The 26,786-nt window shown below is 38.1% G+C and overlaps 1 protein-coding gene across 1 annotated transcript in view; it reads right to left on the bottom strand.

The window, feature by feature from the left end:
* Nucleotides 1-26,786, bottom strand: part of PTPRR (protein tyrosine phosphatase receptor type R) — a 138,633-nt gene that overhangs the window by 64,712 nt on the left and 47,135 nt on the right. The window contains exons 3-4 of the mRNA XM_071423429.1: nucleotides 4,297-4,410; nucleotides 962-1,117 (exon numbers count right to left, since the gene is read on the bottom strand). Coding sequence (XP_071279530.1) covers nucleotides 962-1,117; nucleotides 4,297-4,410 — 270 coding nt within the window. The remainder of the gene's footprint in view (nucleotides 1-961; nucleotides 1,118-4,296; nucleotides 4,411-26,786) is intronic.

The raw sequence follows: 26,786 nt of genomic DNA, 5'->3' as shown, positions 1-26,786 counted from the left end.
CTGGGAGTTTCCACTGAAAATCTTGATTCATGACAACATGATTGAAGGGGTTTGGCCCCAGACTGTATTCTGAGGGTCTTTATATGTATGTAAGAGCTTCAGGTAAGACACTAAATAAAATGCAGTGTGATATGGCCATGAGCTCATGGCCATGAGCTCACTGGCTTTTTACCCTTAAGGCTTTTACTTTCTTTCATTTTCTGGGCACATTTCAAATGGTTGACCCCAGAATTAGATATCCATCTCACTGATAATGTCTCAGACAAGCTGTGGAGATGACAATGTTATCTCTACTTGGAAATGGATTTTTTTTTCTTCCAAAAAATGGATGAAGTCATACAAATAATAGCTACAAGTTTTATTTTTATCCTCTTTTTGGAGCACATAAAGAAAATAAATCTGTTGATGATGCTAAAAATAAAAAGAAGCATAGGTGTAATGTACAGATTCAGTTTTTCAAAATCATGTCAGACAAAAGTTCCACGGGTAGTAATGGTGACACCCAATATCTGCATTCCATTTATCTCTCTATTGAAATTATTATGTCTTCCTACCCCCATTAATAGACTGGAATTCCTTATGTCCATTTCCTTTAAGGCAATTAGTGCATACTTAGATCTAGACTCTGATTTCAATGATAGCTCATCTGTGTGAGGAGGATGCGAATGTTAAAGTGTAAATAGCCTAATAAAGCACTACTAAAGTAACAGAGAGGGGCTCTGAGCAATCTGGTCTAGTGAAAGGTGCAGTCCATGGGAGAGGGGTTGGAACTAGGTGATCTTTAAAATCCTTTCCAAGCCAGACTATTTGAGGATTCTATGATAATTGCCTTACACTAGTGATGCTCTCTAAGCTCATACATTTTCTGCCTCATGCTTGAGAACCTCAGCTGGAATACTACCAAGGAAGTAAGTGCCTAATCTGTATCAAAATAATACAGGTTAGAAGATTGATAACTAACCTCAGGGGAGACCTCTGTTATTCCAAACTGGGATAAACTCTGATGCAAAATGTTGATATTAAGGGAACGCAGCACTTCTTCAGATGGGAGCGCCTCAGAAATTCCTGGCTTCGTGTTCAGCGGGGACACAAACAGTTCCACACAGTTCTTCTTTCCCTAGGGAAAAAAAAAAAGGCAAAATCATAGGAGGGGTCTGGCATTAATCTCTGCTCTCTGTAGATTGCAACTATAATTCCAGAGGCAAAAGCATGGAGTATAAAGGTTGCAACCTGCTCTGTGAGCACAGCATACCTTTTGCCTGTCTGTAAATCCCAGCAGACTCTGGAAGAAAATGCAAATCCTATACATGGGCATGAATGCTTTGTCTCAATCAATATTGACAAGGTAGACTTTTCCTGAGTCTAGTATCATTAAACAATCAATGCAACATAGTAATAGGAGGAGCCATTGGATGGGGTCAATGGCAATGTGCCAGCAGGGATTTTAGCAGACAGTTCATCTGAGCTGAGATGAAATAGGAATGTTTAGCATAATGCTGTGATATTTGGACATTACTTTCTAGTCCCTTCTCAACATATGGCAGACATATACCACAATAAAGTCCCATTAGTTGACTGCAGTGCAATTTAGTATGGTTCAACAAAATTAAAGGACCAAGGAAGTTTTGTTAGCACTTAATAGGTGACCTGAGAATGTCCACTCCCTTATCTATTAATTCTTGCCCTGGGGTCTTTGATGCAGTCCTGGCAGCCTAAGACGTTCTGTATTAGAAATGTCAGTGATGCCCACTCTGTTTCAAGGTAGCAAAAGGAAAGAGACTTTCTCTGTTGTGATAGACTTGAAAAGCATGTGAGACAACTCTGATGTCCAAACAGGATGTGGGAACCCTATCTCCCCAGGGCTATGGCCAGTGGAGCTGACAGTGTGGGGCAGACTCCAGATCTGGGGGATCCCCCACACATGAAGTAGGCATGGAGCTGTTCCTTGCATTGCTGCCTGGACAGGCAAGAACCTCAACAATCTGGTTAATTGCTATTCATCATTATGGGATGGGAGAGATCAGTTCAAACAGGGATAATCCTGATTTCCCCTGCCTCCTTGCCATCACCTTGAACGTGTATCATTATCTCTACTGAAGTGAAGAAAAAGCCATCTTTTGCTTTTCTTAAAATACCTTTGCATGAAATACTCTTTCCATAAAATATTCCTTGCATTCAAAATAGAGCTGCACAGAAAGGGACTCTTTCAAACATGTTTGCCCTAAATCTGTCCTCTGTGCTCTCACATGTGCTGCTGGTCCATCTGCTCAATAACAATGGTAAGGACACTGGCTACCAGTGGGAGCTGAAGAAACTGATTAGAGCCTGGGGTTGTAGTCAGTCTCTGACATGGGAAGGGGACTGCTACTGTGTGCAGGTCACAGGCACCAGGCAAGGCTTGGCAGGTATGCAGCATTCCCAGTGTTTTGTGCCTCCTCTGTTTATGAATTTCTCTATCCCATTGAAGGGACTTTATGGGAGGAGGATGTACTGGAAAGGCTAAGGAGACACTGGAAATAGTGAGTTAATATTTCCTGGCATCTGTGTAACATGTAAGAGGTTAGCAGGGTGTCTGCTTGTCTGCTCCCTCTGTGCCTGTCCACATCCTGGCTTCCAGACTCCTGGTCACTTCTGGGAGCTGCTCACTTGGGACTGAGTCACCTCACCTCACTTCAGTCACCTACCTTTGAAAGCCAGCAGAGAGGGACTGGCATCTCTTAATCCATCCTAATATAATCGGGATGCATGTCAATGCCTCTTCTCCTGCAGTTACCATCCTCTACTGCTTTTACAGGGAGCCTAGATGAGTAGTTTAGAAACAACACACTGAAACAAGGCAAGATGAATTTTGATTTGCTCTGCTTGCTTGCCAGCACTCTGTGTGAGAGGAACTGTCTCATGTTAGAAGGATGAAAAGTGGAAATAATGTCTCCTAAGATGTATTTGACTTCCTCGTGAATTTTGACTGTGCGCGATTTTTAGAGCAAATAGAGGAAAAGTTTGCTTGCTTTCTTATAGAGCTGAAATATTGACTCATAGAAGAACTTTTACAGGTGTTGAAAAGACTAATTAAATAATAGTGCTTACTGTATTCTGGGCTATATGCCAGTGCAAAATGACATTATCTCTTCCCTTAAATCACAAATGAGAGGAGAAAGAAAAAAGCAGTGGAGTCAGTAGGAAAATAAACAGCACATTTCTTCTGTTTATTTACATAATTTCTAAGGAACATAGTAAGAAAGCTACTAGGTGATTCAGTATATTGAAATACACATCTCAGAATCCAAAACATTTCTCATTTAATTGTGCTTTTCTTTGAATATATCTTTAAACGTTTCATTCTGGTCAATGCAGGAGACAAATGAAATTTAGCATCACTTGTCACAAATGAGTGAGATTCCTGAAAAACAGGGAAAGGGCTGCAGTGCATTCCTATTGATCTTTCTTGCTATATTTCTTGTGAGATCTTTTCTCACAGAGACATTTCTTGAAGGAGTTTTATAATCCTTTTTGATGTATACAACCTTATCAAGCTTTCAAGGCAGAAAATACTTTTATGCTGAACCTGTCAGTTTTCTTCCCTAATATTCAACCTGCACGTAGAATAAAAAACCTCTTCTTCCCTCTGCAAAGTGAATTGAAGTCTAGCAATACACACACGATGTTGGGTTTTCTTGCTTCATGGTAAAATCTTCATAAAAAGACAACAGTGCTATTAAGTATGCATACACAAAAAAACCATACAATGACAGTTGATTTTAAAAAGTCTTTTTTGCTGGAAGCAAATTTATCACCATCTTTTGCCAGTAGGATACCATAGTCTACAAGATAATTTGTGAGGACAGATTATTATAGCAGAATAACAAAGCATGAATATTAATATCATAGATGACATTTAATTTACTAATGGAAAGTCTGAGGATAAATTGTGAAGATGTCTTTGAAAGGATGAATCACATGTATTCTTTGAGCAATATTCAACCTTTGAGAAACAAAATATGGATAAGGTGTGAACATGAAAAAGAACTGCATTGGAATGAAAACTAAGGGATAAGCAATCTGCTTATGAATAGGACAAAAAAGAGATTTATCTGGCTTAGCTGGGTGTGTTTTCAAAGAAGGATTTAAATAATTTTGTAATGGGGATCTATTTTTCTATAGTGCAGTTGAAGAAATGGAATAATAAGTACTTTTCTGTCCCATTTAATTGCACTCTTCCATAGTGACAGGAAAATTAATATAAGAGAATTTAAATAAACAGGTACACTTTAATAGACACAGACTTTTGGTACTTACAATGAGTCTGTTGATATGAATTTGCTGAGGTAAGAGTCCCAGTGCTGCTGCCACTCCTTGGCGAAATATCCGAAGCAATGTGATATTCAGCTTGTTTACATCCATTTGCAGTGTCTGGAAAACAAAATCAGTTCAAATGAACTCTTTGTCCAAGACATTTATTCTCAAGATGACTGATCTCTGGGGCCTTTCACTAATTGTTGTTGGGTTTTTTCCCTGTAAAAATAACCTCTGTAATCCATGTACATCAAATATATAATAAGTCTGAAGGTACATTTCAGTACCTTAAATGCTACTCATTAGCAAAGTACCACCTTTGCCCAAGTACACTCAGAATGGATTCCAGATGGTTTTGGCTTAATTCCTTGGACAAGTCACAGTGTTAAAGATAACACAATTACTACCTTAGAAATGAAAGTTAAGCATTAAACATCAATGCATCCTTAAAGAATGAGATGTTGAGTTTGCACAATGAAGATTCCTTTGGAATATTGTCTTAGCATATCTCCCTGAAGGTGAAGAATGAGTCACACATCGTGAAATCATACAATTTTAATTTTGATTAGCAGTTTCTGAGATCAGAAATGAAACATTCTGGATACATTCCCCATGTTTGAATTTCCTAAAGCTTCCTCATCCATGTCACAGGATGAGACAAACTACAGCACTGAAGCATTTTCTCTCCCTGTGTTAGAATTTTAGTGAAATTTAGAAGTTTCCTCAAGTTCAGATCCTTTTTGTGAAGTCAGTGGAATTTTACCCAAGAAATAATTTAGTCTCAAATCGTCTGTGTCCAAGAAGACCCAGATATTGGGTCTTCACATGGTGCTTGATAGACAGTACTTCCCTGTGGTACTTTGGAGTCTGCTTCTTTGTTTTCATATCCCCTTTGGAGACTATGCAGTGGAGAAGAGAGCAAAGATGACTATGTCAGATGGCCACAGAATTCCAATGCTTCTGGAAACTTCTGACTTAGGAAGTTACTAAGTTCTGCCTGAGCCAGTTGACTCAAGATAAAAGAGATTTTTATTTTAAATTTCCTATTTAGAGCCATGGGCCAGCTTCCTGCTCTGGGAACCAAGCAGGTTATTCTTCCTTCCTAACCAGAGTTGCATAAAGAGAATTAAATATCGGTGGGTCAGATATCACACTGGGAATATGATTATGGTTCAGAAAGAAAGGAAACATTTATCTTAAAGAAAAGAAACATCACACATTTTGACTGTTGTTATCAGTGTTTATAAGCTGCAACATAAAACCATAAAATATTTGCTTTCCTTTTCCACCATCGATTTGATTTTTCTGTCAGTACTGAGTGGTTTTCTTTCTTTTCCTCCCTTTTTCTCATTGTTTTACTCTACTGGCATTGTCAGGTCTTGATGCATGAGATTTGCTCTTACCACACAACTGAGCTTTAATTCAATCGGAAGTATTACAAGATTCTTCCACTTAAAATACCCTTTCTACCCTGGCATTTTCAAAATGCAAAGTCTTCTTCTCTTCTTCTCGAATTTGACAGACATCCTCAATGGTTACAAAACTGCTCCAACTTTATCACTGAAATAGAGAGATGTCTTGAGAGGGGACATGTGGAGGTCTAACAGATGTGAGCACTTTTTCTTCTGTACCTCAGACTGACTCATGGAATACTTGACAAGAATTGGTTTGGAGCATTGAAGCTGTGACTACACTGAGACAGCCTGGTCTGGAGGTCTTGAGTAAATGAGAAAGGGACTTGCTCCTGAAATAGAAAGGCTATCATGAGGGTCCCTGGAGATACATTAGGATGGCATAAAGAGTGTCCAAGCTGGTGACCCTGAGTTATGGGGTTAATAATAACTGTTGTTACTGAGCAAAATTAGCAGGCATAAAATCAAAATACATTCATTTAAACATACTTGATCCAGGTATCATAACACATTACAGAAATATTATTAAATAGTGTGTTAAAATCTCACTTATAAAGACACAAAAATGAAACAGCCAGAAAAATATGTAGTTTCAGAAGAAATAGAAGACCTTAAAGAGCCTATAAAAAGGTAAATTCTCACAGATTTAGTATGCTGGGATTGTGGATCATCATAGCCAGGCACAGTAAAATGTGGTGAAAGTCCATTATCTTCAGGAGAGTCACATTTCCGCCTATCAGGTCTGAATTCATCCACTGTCTCCTTTAACAAGTATTCATCCATGGCTGCAGTGTGTGTGTGTCTGTAACAGCCACATTGTCCTTTGTGGTCCTGGGGGAAGCCTGAAGACCCCAGCTCTGTGTCAGTCTGGCATCAGCCTGCTTAAAAATCTCACCTGGCCTTGCACACAGAGATTACAGCACCCTTTTAGAAAACTTCCTTAGAAATTTGCCCTTATGCCTTATCTCAGGATGCATCTTCTGCAGCTATAAAGATTTGCTATAAAGATTTTCTTATTTTCTATTTTTTTTTTACTTTTCATCCCAAAAAAAGCTCAAAAATATCTAAGGAAGAAGCATCTCACATTGATTATAAGAACCTTGCTTTTCTGTTTACTGAAGGGATCTGCTTCTCCTTTTCTGCTGTCAGTGTGAATCTTAGCTCCTTGGCAATTATAGCAAAAAATTAACTAAGAGAATTACAGGTCACCTTTTTCTACTTCAGACAGCACAAGGGAGTGCATTTGACTCTTCCTGTCAAAAGGAAAGCAAGCAATCCAGAATCTGTCACTTTAGGAATGGAATTTCTAACTCAATCAGTGAAAGGTAATTTACATAAATGCTTGATGGAATCCCAAGAGCACCTACTTTAGAGTGAGGAGAACATCACAAATGTGCTCTGTGCTCTCTATTATCCCTTTTTTAGTATTGTATTCATAAAAGCATAAAGCAGCAGTGGACTAGATGGGAGATGTATCAATTCATTACACTGTGGCGAACTCTGGGTGCTTACAGTAAGTGACAGGAACAGGGCAAGATTAAAGTCTTCTCCCAAGTTTCTTCTGACAAGATCACAGCTAATTTATGTCTATTCAGCACAGGCATCAGGTCTCCTCAATAAAAAAAACGTTACCAGACTGGTCTGGGATGAAGGCAACACTTGGGGGCATTATATTCTTGGGTCTAGCATGTGCCTCCTGGAGGTGACTGAAATTTTAGTCTGACCTGAAGGTCTGGTATAAAATTGCCTTTCTGCAAATTCTTAAGTATAACAATTTTTTGTTGAGAAAAGTTAGTAAGAGGAAAAAAAAAAAGAAAAGGAAAACAAAGAATATAGAAGAGAGAAAGGAAATGCTACTATCAGAAAATTTTCAAAATGTTATTAATATTTAAAAATATTTAAAAATTTTAACATTATTGTGCCGTTCTGATGGCATGCCTAGATACCGTTTTCACTATAGTCCACAAAGAGATTAGGACAGGAAACTGCTAATGGATGAAGAACAAATGCAATAATACCTGTACTCAGACAAATAATATGACATGTCATTATTAAGAGAATCACTTGTACAATGGAAACCTGACAAGCCATTTACAGGTTATAATTACAGAAATTAAATGAGTACTAATACCACCTGCAAAAAAAAGTCAAATTAACCTCTGTAAAGTAATCCATCTAAATAAATAAAACAAAGCATTTACATAGATACACACGTTATGTCTTACTGTGTTCCTCTAGCTGCTCCTTTTGCTTTGGAAAAGAAGGGGCTGAAACATCCCAGTAAGACAGCAAAATCCTTTACCTTTGCTCATCTGCAGTGTTTATCATGGACTGCAACCACCTCCCCAAGGAGGTTATGATTTTGAATCAGCTGCCTCTGTTGGCAATAGCGACTTGTTGAGCCCAGAGGCGAACCCCCTGGATGGCTCATTTTCCTGAGCAATTACCCACCTGGATATTGCAACTGTGGCGACGGTTTCTAGGTTCCTCTGATCTAAGGAAAAAAGATAGCTTGAACTGAAGGATTTTCTACTTGAAGTGGAAAACTTGGGAAGACAGAGTTCCAGAAAGGGAAACTAAGCACAGATGCCCACCAAAGATTATTCACAACTGACATCCTACAGGGGCTATTTAATAAATATCCTCATGTTAAAGGGACAAAGAAAATCTCTAACATGAAGGGAATGTGTGACACCGAGTTTGAAATAATACTTTTAGAATATTACAATAAACCTTAATTTGCCAGGTCATGTTCTGCTGCTTAAGAAAAATTCAGAGAAGAACCACCTCCTTACATTTTCCTTATCATCAATAATATTCTTCTTGCAATGAGCTTCAAATATACGATTCCATTTCTATGCATTGTTGCTCCCTCCAAAACTCCTTCTGGTCCTACCACCACAGACGTTTTCTCAAACCTCCAGCTAAACTGATTATACAGACCAAAAATAATCAAAGATAAAGAAAATTAAAGGTGAAAGTATACATCTTAAGAACACTTTTATGAAAAAAGATGAAAACTAAATCAACAAATTATACATGCTAGGAATTTTACATACTTAAGGGCCACTGGGTAGTGAGTTCTATTTTGTGCTAAAACAAAAACAAAAATAAACACTCTTATTTAGTTAAGCCAAAGAAGTGAGAGAGTTCAGAGAAGAGTTTTCTTATCTGCCTGTGCTCCAGTTATTTATATATGGTTTTAAAAATTCAACAAAAATGCTATAAAATTCAGAGGGTTTTCTACACTAAAGCAAATATTGCACTATGGCCAAGCAGTGGGTCCCTCTATCTGAGCACCCTGACCTGCTGCCTGCACAGGTCATCAGTGCCACAGTGTTTCCTCCTGTCACCCTCATCAAACAGCCTCAGCTGTACAACCAAAATAAGGATGTATTTATCAGGAGGGAAGCTGAAAGTGTTGCAGATTTATTTGTACATCTTAGGTGCAGGACTACAACAAATACATCAAAGAATTGTGAAAATACCTGCATTTTTTTTCTTTTTCTCCCCCTAAACACATTAGATTTTCCTTCCTGTCACTATTCAGTATTTGAGATTGCAGCTGCACTGGACATCAAGTGAGTCCCTTTGGCTGGCTCAGGTGCCTGATACACACCTACAGAAGATTTTGGCTTTCTAAAATTATGTGAGTCATGTGTCACAGCAACTTTAGTGTCTCAGGTAGTCCATGAATCACCTGGAAGGCAGTACATCCTTAGCCACAATTATGCAACTACAACATTGCATTCTGCCAAGTGCCACTCCAAAGGAACTTTGCCCTAAGCCAAACTGGCATCTGAGGTGCATTCACTCCTCTCCCATTTGCCTCTCCCACTGCCATATGATCTTCTGCAAGAGGAAAGACCTGCCCTTTTATGAGGTCTACATTAAACTTTGAATTATGTCTGTAAACTAAGATAAAATTCTCATGAGTATAAAATCAATTATTCTTAGTGATTAATTAAAGTAGCTTCATATTTCTCTGTATCAGCAGTTGTCTGCAGTGACCTACTCAAACTTTCATACATAATATATTTCTGCTAAAACACAATATGACTAGAAAAATCAATCTTGGGACATTTAAATACTTCCAATGTCAGGGAGCAATTATTGAATAAAGTGTAGTGAAAATCACCAGGAATAGTAGAAAAATTACAGGCATACACTTGAGTTTTTTCACTTGTATTTTTGCTAGGAAAAAAACCCAACCCACATCTGTTATGAAAAATCTTTTTTTAAAGTAAGCACACTATTTCCTGGAATTATGCATTTCTCATATAGTATTAAATAGCAATTTTGGCTCTTGATCAATTTTTCATGAAATCATATACATTTAAATATTTATGCATGTTATGAGCTCTATGGAATAAGACTGAAGTAACAGTGATGAGAAATATAGGATTAATCCAATTAGTCCAGATAGCTGTATGGTCTCCCCTCAAAGTGATTTTCAAGTGAATGTTAATTAAAATATGAGAAAGTGAAAATGTATGGATCAAAGCAGTCTTTTCTACACTGCAATTAATCCACAGACTCCACCACAAGAAGTTGCAGAGGCCAAAGACTGAAAATAAGGTAGGAATAGGGCTGAATGCTTATATGGACATTGAAAATCACAAGTGTCCCTGGAAACTGTACAAAAGACATACTACAAGCTTTATCATGCAGTTGGCTATCATACTCTGACTGTCAGAAGCTAAGATGAACCCTAGTGCTACAACAAAAGAATGTTCTCAGTCTGCTGTTGTGAGGTTTGAGAGCTGCCCACCATCCTGGGCTAGAAATCCTGGGTTCCATTCTAGTCCTATTTGCACGGGTTGGTACCAGCTGAAGACAATCCTAGAGACTGCTGCATCACAGAGGTTGAAGACACCATACCAGCTGTTGAGGTGATGCCAGGACACTTCACTAGCTTCCACTGCTCAGACTGGCAAAACTTTCCTGGAGGTGGGTGCATGATATGACTAAACTGTTTTGCCTCAGCTGTGTGACAGATTTACATTTCTTTTTCCAGGAAGAAGAACTAATTTCTCAAACGAGATCAGCTGATTTGGGACTGATTTGATCAATTCTGTAGGAAGCATCAACATAAGAGTGAGAAATGTTCCATCTGTGAGGTCTGGCTCTTGGCCACAATTCCCTCAATTCTCTCACTGAGCTTACTTGCACTTGGGCAGTGAGTCAGTCAGCTATAGGAAGACTTTATGACCTTCATTGATGATTGAAGTGTACAAGAATGAAATTCAGCCCACTAACGATAAGGCTTGTGTCTTCAAGAGGTGCACTTTGCTTTCTATCAGTCCTATGTTTTGCATTAACCTCTGGGCTTGCAGTCTCTAAGAAAAGATAAGAGCCAGCTCTTCCAGTGTGGTGCCATAAGGTAATATGGATTGACTGATCTCATCTAATGAGAAGACACAGAATAGTTTTCTTTATTCCAAAGGAAACCTCAAAAGGTATATTATTTCATTCTCCTGGCTTCTGAGCTGTGTGGGTCATTCCTGTACCACAATGTGAGGTAGTTAGTGGGGTGAGTCTGAAACCATGTGTCACACTGTCCGCCCAGTGCTCATTGTACTCAGTTCCCATTACCTCCTTCCTGTGGTGTCATTAATGCACCAATCATTAACCACATAGTTGGAGGTCAGAAGGTATGTACAAGGTTCCAAAAACTGAATGCACTACAGATTTTGAGAAACTGCTGTTCCATAGCCCCTACAACTCAGCAGAGGAATAACCTTATTCAAAGCCCAGTAAAGTTAATAGGGCCTGTCCTGAGTAAGAATGTTGGAGAATCCCATATCCTAAATGCCCAGGGAATGCATGCTTGTCATTGTTGAGGGGCTGTAGGAGAGGAGAAGGAAAAGTTATCTGCTGTCCATGGGACACCAGTTTGATGCAGCCTCACCATTAAATAACACCAATACCAGCAGGTCTCTGTACTGTGGGAGCCCTTGGGAAGGGGAAGGGAGAGGAGCAGGAGGCTGCAGTAGTTCTCTTGTTCTTCATGGCAATTTTTAAAAGTTTGACAACTATTTTTAAAAATACTAAACTGGGAGTGCTTGCAGTTACTGCCAATTGATTACTAGTATGGATGAGAGGCTGAAATGTTGCTACGTCTCTGGCCTTAGCAAGTCTGCCTCAGTTGTACTGCTTCAGTTCTATGCCTTTAAATGGGAATAAGAGAATTTGACTCTTCTCAGGATTTTTTATATTTGAAAAAGATGGAGGTCAGATATGTAGAATACAACTTTTCAGCTTTTTTCACAGACAATTTTAATGTTGCCCCCAAAAGTTACGTTCTGTCTTTTTTTTTAATCAGGATCTGCGTACCTTCAAGGACTGGGATTTTCTTAATCACAAAGTATTTTAGTCTTCTTTAAATAACAGCTGAAGTTCATTTCAAAGCTCTGATAGTTTTCTAGACTTTTTCCTGCATCCATCCACCTCTCCCTGCCCTCCTCCCTTATGGCAGACAGTTGCAAAGGACAAGATGATGGAAAAGCACAAGACAATTCAGAGATTTGGAAACACAAAGAGAGCTGGGAGAGCTCAGCTGAACACTATTTCAACCTTTTTGTTCTTTGAGAGGCATGTATAATGAGCTACATAAAATTGTCCTATCTGTCCTTCTTCAATATTGGCAAAAAATTTATTCCCTGCATTGCAAAAGAAATTCATGGTGCTATTATGTCCAGTACAACTTTTATGCACAGCATGATTGTACCAGTCACATCCTATTTCATCATCACAAAGCCAGCTGTAATCCTCAGGGCAAACAGATCCTTTTGAGTCTGTTCAGCACAGCACTTTAGAATATGTTTGGTTTTTCTACCAATTATTAAACTTTTAGGTAAAGCCAGTGTAAAGTCCTAAATGCCAGAAACCCAGTATTGTTTCTTCTTGCTCTTTTTGTAAAACCCTCATTTCAGCTATTAATTCTGTCCAATTATTAAATCTCTAGGTAGAGCCAGGGTAAAGTTCTAAATGCCAGAAATCCAGTATTGTTTCTTCTTGCTCTTTTTGTAAAACCATCATTTCAGTTATTTTTTTCCTAAATGATTTTTAGTTACTGAAGTTTGAATTCCCATTACAACTTTGCATAATGATCCTTAACACAAAAGACAAACAAAATGCCTTCTAAAAAATGGCAGACATTAAACTCCATCTCAAAACCATCCTTTTTATCTTCAGATTTTAAATTTTGTTTATAGCAGGCATGGATATAAACATATACATAAGCTTATAAACTAATGAAGAGCAAAAGTAGAAACATAAACAGCAACTTTCACATCTTTCAGGAAGTGATGTGGCCAAAAGACTCCCACTGACTTACTCTTGTTCATAATCTTTCTCTCTGCTTCGAAAATCAAAGTAAGTACTGCTGACATCCTAGCTTTCTCATGCATTTATTTTCAGAGACAATCCTTATTGCTAGTTTCAGATGAACAAAATCTACCTGAACTCATACACAATGGGAATATTATAAAAAGAGGCAAATGCTTTCCCTTTTTTTCTCATAATCATCTCTCTGCAGCTCCTGGGCACAGGAAGAGGAAAATTTGAAATATATCTGGAAGAAAAAAACCAAAAGAGTCTCAAAATTCATTTGACTCAACTGGAATTGAAGTATTTACATAATGGCTGTTCTTGTGAGATTCCTGAAGAAGTTTCATGTACCAGGACAGTCTGGATTATTGGTCCAGCACAGCCAAGACTTTGAAAGTAAGAAGTGATTCCTTAGCCTTCAACTCTTGAGAGAGCAGAATCCCATTTTCAGGAAACAAATATCCAGTAACAAGGGCTATCTAGCATGATGCAATTCATCAGTATGTTTTGGATCCTTATCAGCTTTCAGCCTTTTAGGTCAAAGAAGTCTGTTTATGGACATTATCATCACTATAATCACAAATTATTGAAATGAAGCTTGTATTACTGATTTTACCCCTCCTACTTTAGCACTGCATACCAACACAAATCAAGGACAGACAATACAAGACAATCGTGTAATTCTGGACTTAAGTTCCTTTTACCATTTTGCACTTTAAAGAAAGTTAAGCAAAATGAAGCAAAATCCTTGGAGGCCTGCTATTTTTTCTTAGATAAAAACTGAATTACTTTGGGTTTTATTCTGTCAAGGAATCACATGACTGATGGAATCAGAGGACTGAACACGTCCCTTTGTCCCAAGTTTCAGCAAAACTATCATTTTAAGTTCAGAAACAAGAAAGCTGATGAAAAGACAGTCTCATGATTTTGGCAACTATCTCAGGAATTTTGACCTTCTGAAGATGCTAATACTGAATGTATTTCAGAAGCTTTTAGGCAAAAATTCAAATTCCCATGATCAGTTGAGCAGACTGGATTTTCCTCTTCTGTCTGGTACTAAAGAGAGGAGGCACAGGTGAAGTGAAAACATTAACACCAAATTTTCAAAGATTTAAGGAGAGTTTTACCTCCACAATTCCTATTAATGTTAATAACAATATCGTATTTTTGATTAGCAGGTTTCTGGCTTTGACAATGCTATGCATACACTGTGACCCAAATGTCCTAATACAGGACAAGATTTCTGACTTAACTGTTAGAGAAAAAGTTTTCTAAAATGGCTTTCAGGCTAATTTGGGGGACTTTTCTTTAGAGGGGACTCCACTTGTGAGGTCAAAATGAGGAAATGAGGTCAAATATGAAGAAGCTCTGCTGCCCTGTACTATTGGATGTTACATCTTTAAAATGACAGGGAGACAGGGCCTAATTCATGGATCTTTAATCTCTCTCCTTTATATTCAGATCAGAAGACCATTCTGTGTTCATTTTTTTTAAACAGGCAACACATCTGTCAAAGCCAAGCTCAGATGTTTAGAATGAGAAAAATGCATTTTTTCCTTTTATTCCTTAAAAGAGAATATTGAAAAGTATTTGCATATAGTCCTCTCATTCTCACACATACACAAAAGCAAAACAATTTGTAATTCTTTCAGTGAGAAATAGAAGTCACAGATTTGGAGGTCCTTTTCCTTTTCCTTTTCATTTCCGTTTCTTCTTTCTTTCTAATATTCTTTAAACATACTAGAACCAATCTTCCAGATTCCTCCAAGTGACCACAACCAATGCCATTTGTGTTTGAGGTTCTGCTCCCCTGTATGAATGCCACAAGTGTACCTTTGTGTACACTTCCTACCTCTTTCCTGCACTCTGGAAACCCAGGAGATTCCCAGTGGTTTTGTGGCTGCTGTTCCATGTGGGCAGGAAGAGATGCCTGTGAACAAACACTCAACTTCTCAGATACTGAGTGTATGGCTCTGATCCAGTGCAATATCTGTTTTCTACCTGTCATCTCAAAACAAAAGTCTGGCAAATGATGGCAAGAGGACTTCTATACTTCATTAAAAAACCCAACAAACAGGACATCTACCTTATATCCAAGGAAAGAGACAACAATAGCATCTATGCTTGTTAATAAAAGGCTGTATGGCTTCTATCTCAGTTGGTATACAGACAAAATTTATAGCCTAACCTACCAGGGATTTGTGTTACTTCAACAAGTCAAGAAGTTAACTGGAAAAATAAGATGAAACCAAAAGCTACAAAGCTTCAGGAAAAGTGGAAGAGCATTACTTAAATTTGTATCTTCATGTTACCATTTTTTTCACAGTGTCATGCAGATAAAGACAGGAATTTCATTGGAGCCTATGGTTATTGTTGTCTATGTTTTATACATAATGTCTAACTGATCTTTAGCTTGTTTTGAAAAAACATCTCAATGATTTATCCTTTAAAGATCTTGTTGCTGTTTGCTACGATAAGACAGAAATCCATTTTGCAAATGGTCCCAATCAGCAAAGGTTTCTGGGAAAAAAATCCACTGATAATTTCTGGGAAAATTATCCCACTGAAACTCATGACTTCCAGAGAGACACTGGCTGCACACAGTAGAACACTGATGTGCCAGGTCTGCACAGCCTCTGGTCAGTGCACAGGAGCAAACTCAATGGATCCAATCCATGTTGGATTAAACATGCACTGTATTTTCAAAGATGTAGATGTGAATTTCCTGGAGAGCTTTAAAGGGCTTTATTTCCTGCACTATCCTCACTTCCCACTTCCCTGCTGTGTTTTATCTTCTCCTCATACCATGCTGGCAAATCATGTATTTTGGACAGTTTATGTGTCCCATCTTTTACTCCTCCAAAAGACAGAGATACCACAGTGTTGTGCAGCAGTCTAAATGTATATATTATATCCATTCATCCCCTCTCTTGTCAGCCCTGCACAGCAGAGCCCTTATCATACAACTCAATATGAGGGTGCAGTCCCACTTCACCACCCAACAGGATGGCAAGACAGAGCACCAGAGGTGTACGTACAGCAATGGGCTCAGCCCCATCTCTTCCATAATTTTACTATCATGGCTTCGCATACAGCAAATTGCCCTATATCCAGAAACCACCATTACACTACAAAGCAGCGGGGTATCATGTTACCTCAATGAAAAATGGGATAGGTTACTGCAAATAGAGTTTTGGATTGCCAACGCCATTAGGGTTGGCAGGGCTCATCCTCAGCCTGCCAACTAATCCCTCTTTTGCCTTTTCTTTGAGTTACAACTAAAACAAGCAAACCTGCCTTAACAGCCTCATCATTATATTGTGTCTGTAGTAGTGGAGGAATGTTCATTTCACTACCCAAAACAATGTTGAACAAAAATAATGGACCATCAAAGGAATTAACTCCATAACTCCACTTTGTTCATTCATTGGGATGAACAAAGAAACCAAAGATTAACTAAATAGCTATTCAGCTTCTCATTTCTACAATCTTTCCCCCATTAAATATAAAATTCCCAGAAAAACTTACAGAAATTGCCTGATTAAATGTGTGGAGGGGAAAGAGTAGGACCTGTGTTCAGCAAGAGCTCACTTAGCCCCACGAGGACTGATGAAACTCCTGCTGAATTCCTTGGAATGTATTTCTTCAGAGGTATTTTGGACAGCTGCTACACTGACATAACCAACAACATGGGTTTCTAATAGACAGCATCAGAATTGTTATTAATTGTAGAATCATCTTTTGGTCATCCATATGGTGATCTTATTTCTTGGGTTGGGTCTTTTATGTCAGGCAGGTACAACATGGTCCAGGATGCTGCTGTCTCATCTGTTAAAGGCAGAGCTGCTCCTATTTTTTCTAAACAATTTCAACAACACCATGAAAGTTCATGTTATGCTGGGTGACAGAGAGAGCAAGAATACAGGAACAAGGAAAACTTTAGCAAAAACCAGTAATTCTCAGTTTACATTTGTCGTTCTTTTCATGTGGACATGTCGTTACTTTCATGGTTCTACTAACAGGGGACTACAAATATTCATTAGGTCTGAATAACCAAAAGTACACCAAGGCCAAGTGCTGCCTATCTTAGAAACATGAAAAAGTATGTCATGTCAATGCTGTAAGTAGATTTGGGCACCCAACACTGAATTCTGGCCAACATGCCTCACTATCTCTTTTTCTGGGTTTTTGGAGATATTCTTTATATTTTATGTCAGAAAATCTTAGTGTTCTAACCCTAACAAAGTTTGGGTTATCTAAATTCTTTTTATGTAATACCTCCTGAGTTCATCGAGTCATAGAATAGCTTGAGTTGGAAGGGATCACAGAATCAATTAATACAGAATCAACCCCCTGCCATAGGCAGGGACACTTTCCCCTAGGTTGCTCAGAGTCTCATCCAACCTCTCCTTGAACATTTGCAACCTGTTCCTGGGCAACCTGTTCCTGTGCCACACAGAAAAGAGTTTTTATTTTGGTATGTAATTTAAAGCTCCTCTCTTTCAGCTTGAAGCCATTCCCCCTTATCCTTTCACTACATGGCCTTGTAAAAAAAGTTTCTCTCCATCCTTTTTGTGGGCTCCCTTCAGGTACTGGAAGGTCACCCCAAAATCTTCTCTTTTCCAGGCTGAACAATCCCAGTTCTCCCAGCCTTCCCTCATAGGAGAGGTGCTCCATCCCTCTGATCAATTTGGTGGCTCTGTATGCTAGACTCACTCCAACAGATTGGTGTCCTTCCTGTGTTGGGAACTCCAAAGCTGTTATTTTGTACTTAGCCATGTGTGTTACTTTCTGTCTGCAGCATGTATTGTATAAAGATTCTTCTGTTTTATTAAGAACTACTTTTACAGTTAATTGACATAATAGTATATTATATAGCTAATATACAAAACACAAGACAAGCATTTAAATTATTTGCATAACCTGAATGAGATGGGAACTTCATCATGTCAGTTGAATGGTGGGTTTTTTTTACTGAATATAAAATGAAAACATATTTATGATTCATGAGTCTTTTAAAATTAGACTGTAATTAGAGATTCTAAGCTCTAACTTTGCATCTAAGTGTGAAGTTTTTAAATTTCATTTAAATTCTGTATTTTGTTTTTTCTCTGTCTTCTGCACTAGCAATTCATATAGAGATTATATAGATCATAGGCCAGCTCACAAATGAGAAAAAATACAATTTCAAAAATATTTTTCCAAACTCAATGAATAAATAATAATATCTTCCCATTCTGTGTCATAGTCCAAATACATTTAACTTTTAACTTGAACAGCCATTCTGCCATTTATGTAAGTAAAAATGCCAAATCTTCATTCAGTGACTCAAACCTTTTAATTTTAATATTTTTAAGATGGTTTAGTAAAAGAAAGTAGAATTGACAGCTACATAGATAAACCGACAATTTTTGTTATTTAAAGACATTTTTCACAAATCTTTCATGCAAGAAAGAAGCTGCTAGCTGACAGTTTATTTCCTTAAGGAAGAGGAATCTTTGGATATATAAGACTTTTAAGGTCATATCCTTAAGATATTTATGCACACCTGTGTATTCAAACTTCAAGTACAATTGAACTCAAGTAGAGCTTTAATTGTTAGTAGGGGATGTAGCTGTTTAGACTGAAGAAGTATTACATCTGGTAGTAAAGAGAAGCTGCAGTGCCATTCTTGGTCCAAAGATGAAATAAAGGTATGTTATGAGAGCTGTTACTAACAAGCAATAACAGACAGCCTTAGAATCTTGGAAAAGCAGAAAGAGAATTGGAAATACAGACTTAATGTTATCAATCAGTTTGCATCCCCCATGGGAATTTTATACTCAAACATTCAAATTCCATTAGGTAAACTTATGAAAGGCATAATTTCATAGTGATATTGTATTTCTGTAGTGTCTTTAATTTGGGTTTTTTTGGACATGAGTTTTCTTGCATAAAAAGGTTGTAAATCAGTGTTTCCTAAAGAGCCTTATGATGAATATGACCTGAAGCTGGGGCTGCACACCTATCTGCAGTGCAAACCCATTTGCAGGCTGCTTGGAACTCTGACAACAGTGACCATGGCAGTGGCAGTGCTATCCCAGCCTAAGGCTCGTGTCTTACATATTCTGCAGATCAGGAAAAGGCAGTCTGCCCAGGACAGCTCCACCTTGTAAGAGGTTCTGCTGAGTATGGCCACAAATAAAAGAAAAAAAGAAAAAACCTTTAGGAGAAACAGAGAAACACTTTGTGAGCTACAAATACAGTCTGGCCCTCCAGGAAGCCTGTTGCCCTCCTTTCAAATCCAGAGAGTGCTGACATCTAGACATTCCCCATTCACGAAAACCAAAAGTGCTTCCTCGTGCAGAAGACTGTGAAGTCTGTGAAAAGACTAGAAACAGAATAATAGAAATTATGCTGCTGCTGTGAAGAAGGATAATTCTTATTGCTTTAGATAACCATGTAAATACTGCAAAGTCTACATGATGTCCTGTAAAGTCTACATAGAAAAAGAAAGCTACATGAATGGTTGAATGGTTGGCAATGCCTAAAGGAAGAAAAACTATCAGTGTGGATCTAGGGCCAACAGACTTAAGTATATGTAAGGTATTTCTGTTTAAATATCAAACAGGGATACATATTGAGATGGCAAAATTTTCATGCTTACAGAGAAAAGAAAGAAGGAGATTCTAGGTATTATCTGAGGGATAAGAAATTATGGGTGATAGTAATTTGATGTATGTATTCTATTCCAGAAGTAATCATACTGGATGTTGGAAGACCAAATAGAAGGGTAAACCTGCAAATATGCTGGAACAGATGATCTCTTTCAGAAAACTGTTTGTAGCAATTTTGTGCCAGTCAACATGCTTATTAGAGGTCAATTGAGTCACATAAAGTCATACAGAAATGTGATGATAATGCAGAAGTTTGGAGATAACTCAGAATCATCAGGGATCAGGGGGTAATTAGGTAGGTCAGACACATGGGGTAATTCAGGTGAAGTTCACCTGAACAGCATGTACTTAATAGGACTAAGCTCATGATAATAAAAATTTTGGGACAACATATGTAGTTAACCTTCAAAGAAATGTATTTTTAAAAGGAGTGATTCATGAAGTGAGTCAGGGTTCATAGGATTCATATCCAATAAACAAACAGACAGATACTTCCAGGAAAACATGGAGGGGTTATGTGAATATGATCCCTATTTAACCTCTGAACTGATTGAATGATGTACAGCCACATCAGGGAGGTGGTAAAATTCATTTATTGTATCTTTTATTTTGGTAATCAACAGAAAGAATTACATGCATGCTGTCATTTTTTACCACTTTTCAATTCATTAATGTCTTGCTCATGGTGGTGATCAGGAGCAGGACCATGACCATGACTGCACACATTCACAGCACACAGCTTCTACGGGATGTAATGATTTTGTAATTCTCCAGCTGCTTCCAGTTCTGTAAACACTTATTGACTTTGTTTCTACTAATGAGCTGAGACTTACCCAGTGACACAAAACACCTGAGGGGCAACCTGCACAGACTGCAATTAACTCTTGGTTCCTGTTTCTGTTATTTAATTAGTAACATCAATTTTGAACACCACACATACTGATCTCAGAACATACAGGCAATTACCAACAGCCATTAAACCCTATTTTCTAAATTACATGCCAAGGATAAATGATTTCAAAATATAAAAATAATGTAACCAAAACATTTTTAATGCTGTGTCTCTGCTAGATAAGCTTAATAGTTCCTTACATGATTATTCCTACTTCTGTCTAGTATCAGTGGACCCAGGATACAATGATATCATAAAAATCGTTCTGCTCTGCAGAAGTCTCAGAACATGTTTTCCTAGAGAACAAAGTAAAGATGCAGAGTGTGCTAAGAAGTGAGTTCAGCCCTGGAGTATCAGGTACCTTTTGCTACTCTACATAGATGTACACTGAAGTGCACAGTGGCTACTCAGGGTTTCAATGTCTGTTATACTTTGGATCCTGTTTCACCCTCCTGCAGCTAATGAGCACATCACAGTTCTTGACCCAGAGCTGTTAGGCATAGTCCATACGTGCATACCCTGAATACTGAAGTGAGTATCTGTGCCAGGAAAAGCTGTACTTTCAATCCTATGGTTATATAATGTGGGAAGCCTGGGAACCAGGTCTATGCCTACAGGACTATACGGCCTTCTATGTCATCAAGATGAACAACTAGGTTTCTCAGGTTAGCTCTTGCCCTTACACCCTAGAGGCTAGACACTGTAAATCAGCAATTGCTCCATGTTTCTGTTGAGCCTGAAATAAGCCAGACCAGGGGAAGAAGTGCAGATGCCTTTGGAAGTGGCAGAGGTTTGATTTGGGCAAAAGCTCTAGGCTTCTGCTGAACTGAGAAGACTGTGATGGTGAGTGACAGGAATTGGCATTCCCAATGAACTTCAAACAGATGGAGACCTGTGATCAGGGACCCACTGCTGCTCACACAAGCGCCTAAATATCACCACTGTGGAGACAATGGCTCCCAAGCAGTTGCTGGAACTTGATGTGGGATTGCTTTGACTGGAGAAGAGAAGGTACAGGTGCATAAATATCTGATGGGAGGGAGTAGAGAAGAAAGACAGCTCCAGGCTCCTCTCAGTGCTGCCCAGTGACAGGACAGGGAAGCAATATGCAAATTATGTGAGTTTGCAGATGTTGACCTCAATAGCAGTGCCCCCAGCAGCTTCTGTAGTGCAGGCTTCAACCCTAAACCTTGCTTCATTCATTAGGAATAGCAGCAGAGCATATGGAAGATGCAGGAAGGCTACCTCCTTAAGTATAGGTATTAAAAAAAGCCCCTTTTTTCACCCCATAGAACTTGCTAGAGATCAAAGCACTATGGCAGAAGCTGTCAGTTTTGGATAAGTTTTTGAGTCCAAATATGATTTAAACTTTACCCACTGCTTCTGGGTGCCTTCTCACCTGCCTAGTGTTTCTTTATGGCAGGAGCATAAAGGTGCCATGCAAGTACATGGTTTCAGAGTTTTCCTGCTCGATTCTTTCTGACCAAGTCCCTTCCCTTTATAGTTCATGAAATATGAAATTGAACCTAGACCCAGGATGCTAAAGACAATTGCCTATGCTGATGCTTGTTCTAATTCAATCATTACACTAAGTCTGCTTTGTTGCAGCAGAGTTACTATCATTGCAAGGCAGAACACAAATGTATTTTTTCCTTCTGGAAAGGATAGATTTAGGCACACAGAACTTTTAGACAAAGGATGAAGAGTCACACAGGATGTGGTTTGAAGACAAGAATTCTCCACATATGATACAAGCTATCCCTTTATTTTGGTAGCTTCATCTTACTCTTCCTTGCCCCCTCACCAGCTGTTATTTTTCTGTATGTGAAATGCATCCAAACCATTTCACACATAGAAAACCAAAAATACCTCCAACCCCAAATCATGTTAAGAATAGGGTAATTCAAACATATGACAAGATGATATCCAAAAAAACAGTCACTTTAGTCATTCAACTGATAAGTCAAACACCACATTGTTAGAATTTAATTAGCAGCCATTGCAAGATTGACAAATGGCACAATGGAGTGGAAAATCTTGGCTGGGAGATGATAATAGAGCTGTAGTGTCTGATGTTGTCTATCCTCACCCTCCACATCCTTTACAGCCGTTAATGGCATAAGAGGCATCCTTCAAAATAACATTTCTGTATCTTTGGAATAATTTAAAAATTACCCATGCACTAACTTTGCATGTTCAAAGTCCTCAGAAAAGGATACAATAATTTTATGTACAATTTAGTCATCCATATTTTATGTACAAATATTTTATGTACAATTTAGTCATTCACATAACTGCAAGCTATTTCAGAGAGATAAAGGTGACAACTACATTTTGTCCACTACAACACAGTGTCTTTGCAGCATCAGGGCCTGATAAAAGTTTTGTCAGCCATTCAGTACTGAATAAATAAAGTTTAAATGACATAAAATAAAATATAAGACCATTAAATTATTTCATTCACTCAGGCTGAGGGCTGCAGAGTACTTTGCTTGGCATGGTACATAGAGCCTTTGCAACAGGAATTTATTAGGGTAATGCTGATTGCTGTGGGAAATCACTTGTGCTTTAAATGTATAGAAACATATTCACAACTATAGCAACATCTTTGTAAAAATCATAACATGGACTGGATAAGATGTGTTTTATCCTCCTCTACATAAGCTGAAGTAATGTCAAAAATTGGTTTGGTTTAATGGTGTTTGATAACAGCACTCCATCATTAGCATGTATCTTTGTTATGGACTTATTATCACTTAACTCCTACTGCTCAGCTGTCTCTCTGTATGAGGTATATGGAACATACACTAATAAATTAATCTCCATAACAAATGGATTTTTTTTCCTTCTGTCAGTATCTTGGTGGGAAAAAACACAAGGTTTGAGAGAGACAATCTTCAGAAATTAGTTGATCAAATCATAAAATATGAGCAGGGAGAAGAGCTGAAACATTCTTTTTTTAGCAGTGGTACAGACTTTCCACCATTTAAATTAACATGACAGATGCGAGGTGAGGAAAAGAAAGACCAGGAAAATTATTAAAATATTGAGAGGTTAATAGTGAGAGATATAAAGTTTTGATTTTATGATACAAAAATTAAATAGAACTCCTGAGATACCCTGTTTTTCTAAAACTGCAAGGCGTGGGAGGAAAGTGATTTATGGCAAAAAGTTTCTGCCTCACTGTGACAGAAGCCTGTGATTCACAGAGATAATGGTGAGTACCTTTCATCTTAAAGGATGTTTAAGTACATTACAAACTGATTCACAAACTATACACAGCATTAATTATACAAAATTCTGCCATTTTACACAGAAATTCAGTTATCAGGGGGAGAAACAGAAGTAATGAAGGCAGGAAATTCAAAGTACATGTTCTCTCACCTCCGTTGTCACAAACCCACCCTCTAGTTTTCCAGTGAACCTTTCTCTTTTTCTAATGGTCATGGTGAATAATGACCTGCAATAAAGGCAGGATGTTTAATTTCTGCAAAACAGAGCTCAGCAGGCATATGAGCTGCCCTCTTTTCTGACACATTACAAGTAACAAATGACAAACTGTTTGCCACATCCCCCCAGTTTGCTTTCTGCCACCAAATAATGGATGCCTGTTGTTACTGATACCATGACAGCAGTTATCCTTCCTGCTCAGGTGGAAGAGATGTACATTTTGGAAGTCAGTATTTATTTTCCAGCCCTTACTGACTGTGGGGCTGCAGAAATACTCAGTGCTTTCATCTCTCTGACAAATTGCATAAATGAAGCAAAGCTAGAAATTTTGACTTCCCATTGAAATGAAATGAAGTTCCAAAAAAAAAAAAAAAACAATTGCTACTAACTGACATTTTTCCCTTGGCATTTCACATTTGGGCACATACAGAAAAAAAAATAAAGACAATGAAAAAGTAGATTTGGTCAATGTTTCCACCTCTGCAGAAAGAGCATGGCAGTCAGAACTCTCCATGGGAATTACAGGATGTAAGGTCTGCCACTCTGCCACCCTCATGGCTGGAGGAACTAATTGCCATCTCCAGGCCTGCAGGAGGAAGGGACCCCCACAGGGTCACCTGGCACTCTTAGCAAAGGAAATCCTGATTTCTCTCTCAGAAACACTGCAGAAACACATGTTATATAAAGCACTTTCAGTCAGCAAAAGGTAGAGAAACACAGTCTAGCCTAGTAGTTAGGACACTACCCATGCCTGAATGCTGCAGAAGCTATTCTATTCTAGAAAATTGCCAGTTAGCTCAGATTGGGTAAAAAATTGTCAAGGTACGGCAATGAAAACATCCAATGCAGAAACCCAGAAAAACAGTCACTAACTTAAATATTCAATTCTAGAACACAAATCAGTTTAATTAATATTAGAAGGATTGAACTTGCGTGAAAGAAAAAAAAAAAGGAAAGATCTGCATTTAAAAAACTAGCTTTTACTACAAAATTTTTACTTCATTTCAAGATGGTGCTGCTAACTTGAATACTCCCTTCAGGTGAATTATAAAAGGTCTCTGAATAAGACCTTAATCTAGAATATATTGACTTCGCTCTTGTTACTTAACTCCTACATTATTATCTCAGCAAGAAATGTCCCTTTACATTTGCATGCTACTTTCATCTATTTTCTTTAATTGCCTGGCTCATTTAAATTATTAACCTGGGAAATTCTGGTGATATTGAAGAAGAGTCTCTTAAAACAGTACCTGTGCTAAAAAAAACCAAGGTTTCCTAAGCTGTCAGTTCATTAAAACCACTTCCTGCAATTATTTCATCCCTTTTGACTTTGTTTTTAAAAATATACTTTTTGGACTTACAAGGTTAAAAACAATCCCCCTCAAACATGAATGAACTTCAAATCTTTCACAGTTGCTTTCCTGAGTCTTGCAAATGCTACTATTTCTTTGGGAAACATTAACTGCTACATTTATCTTTTCTAGAACTGAATAGTCATTATCAATATCATTAAGTACTGCTAAAATTTTATTTTCTTGCTAATACTTCAAAATCAACATGCCCATGTTTCTGTATCTATTTTAGATGCCAAAGCCCATTCTTCTCTCTAGCTGTTCCATAAACTCTGAGACAAGTCTACACAACATTCTTAAACTTCATATAAAAAATGAGAATTACTTAAACAGAAAGAAATGTCAAATGAAAACAACAGAGATGATGTTGTGATGATCATTTTATCCTTACTGAAGAAAAATGAATCTTAAAAAATCTGAGGGTAGAGTTCCAGAGCTGTCTGCTTGCTTTCATAATGTGATGCAGAATCTAGCCTTGCCACTGGCTTTCCACACATTATCTGCCACTTTGGCTACACTGAGCTTGAAAGATGAGATTGAAAAAAAAACCCAAACCATCCTTTCCTCCATGACTTATTAAATCTGCTCAGATCATTTGGCCTGATGTTGGATAATGAAAATGGACATGGAACCATTGATCAGAGCTTGCTGATTTGCACTGGGAAATTCTCTTTTCTCCAGTCATGCTAAAGCACAGACCATCTCAGCACCCCACATGGTTCCTCTGCCTCATCTAGACTCCAAATGCTAGTTCTAGGTCAGTGTGCAAAACACTTTCTTCCTTCGTTCTGGACAGCTCCATAATTAAATCTATCAGTGTTGATTTAATAAAAGGCATTAAAATGAAGATCAGAGTGTTCTAAAGGAAAATGTGAAAGATTTGTCAAGTATGGTAAGCTCAAACGTGGGTCCCTGAGTAACTGGTTTATTTATTTCAACGTTCTTCACTGTGCATTTCCTCTCTGGTCTTATCCCATAACTTTAGATATCCCTTCTTTTTCAGCTGCAAGTGCCTGTCTCAAGCTGCCACTTCTGTGGGCTACTTCGTGGGCAATGTGTGGGGTTGTTTAGTGACAACTCTAATTTAGAATTGAAATCACTTTTGCGTAGGCCTCCTGAAGTGTATTGGTTCATGAGCTAAGGAGTAAGTTGGAATAAAGCTGTTGGTGGATGATGTTATGCTCCATGTCCTCATGTAGCCTAATGGGGCAGAATCTGTGCAGGGGTGATACATATAACGTAAAAATAGTATCTAAATATAGATTTTAGAGAAATGAGCAGAGGCTTTTCTCTAATACCCTTAGGAGTGACTTAATAAAAGCAGTGTCCCTGAGAATAAAAGGACAGTTTTACTTATAAGGCAGCAAGCAGAAACTCAGAACATCTTGCTAGATTCAAT

Source organism: Agelaius tricolor, unplaced genomic scaffold, assembly GCF_023055355.1.
Source record: "Agelaius tricolor isolate 1412-34295 unplaced genomic scaffold, bAgeTri1.0.p SCAF_3, whole genome shotgun sequence".
NCBI classification, from domain to species: Eukaryota; Metazoa; Chordata; class Aves; order Passeriformes; family Icteridae; genus Agelaius; species Agelaius tricolor.
The sequence above is the reverse complement of the archived record's forward strand: the minus strand, read 5'-3'. Positions and strand labels throughout refer to the sequence as shown.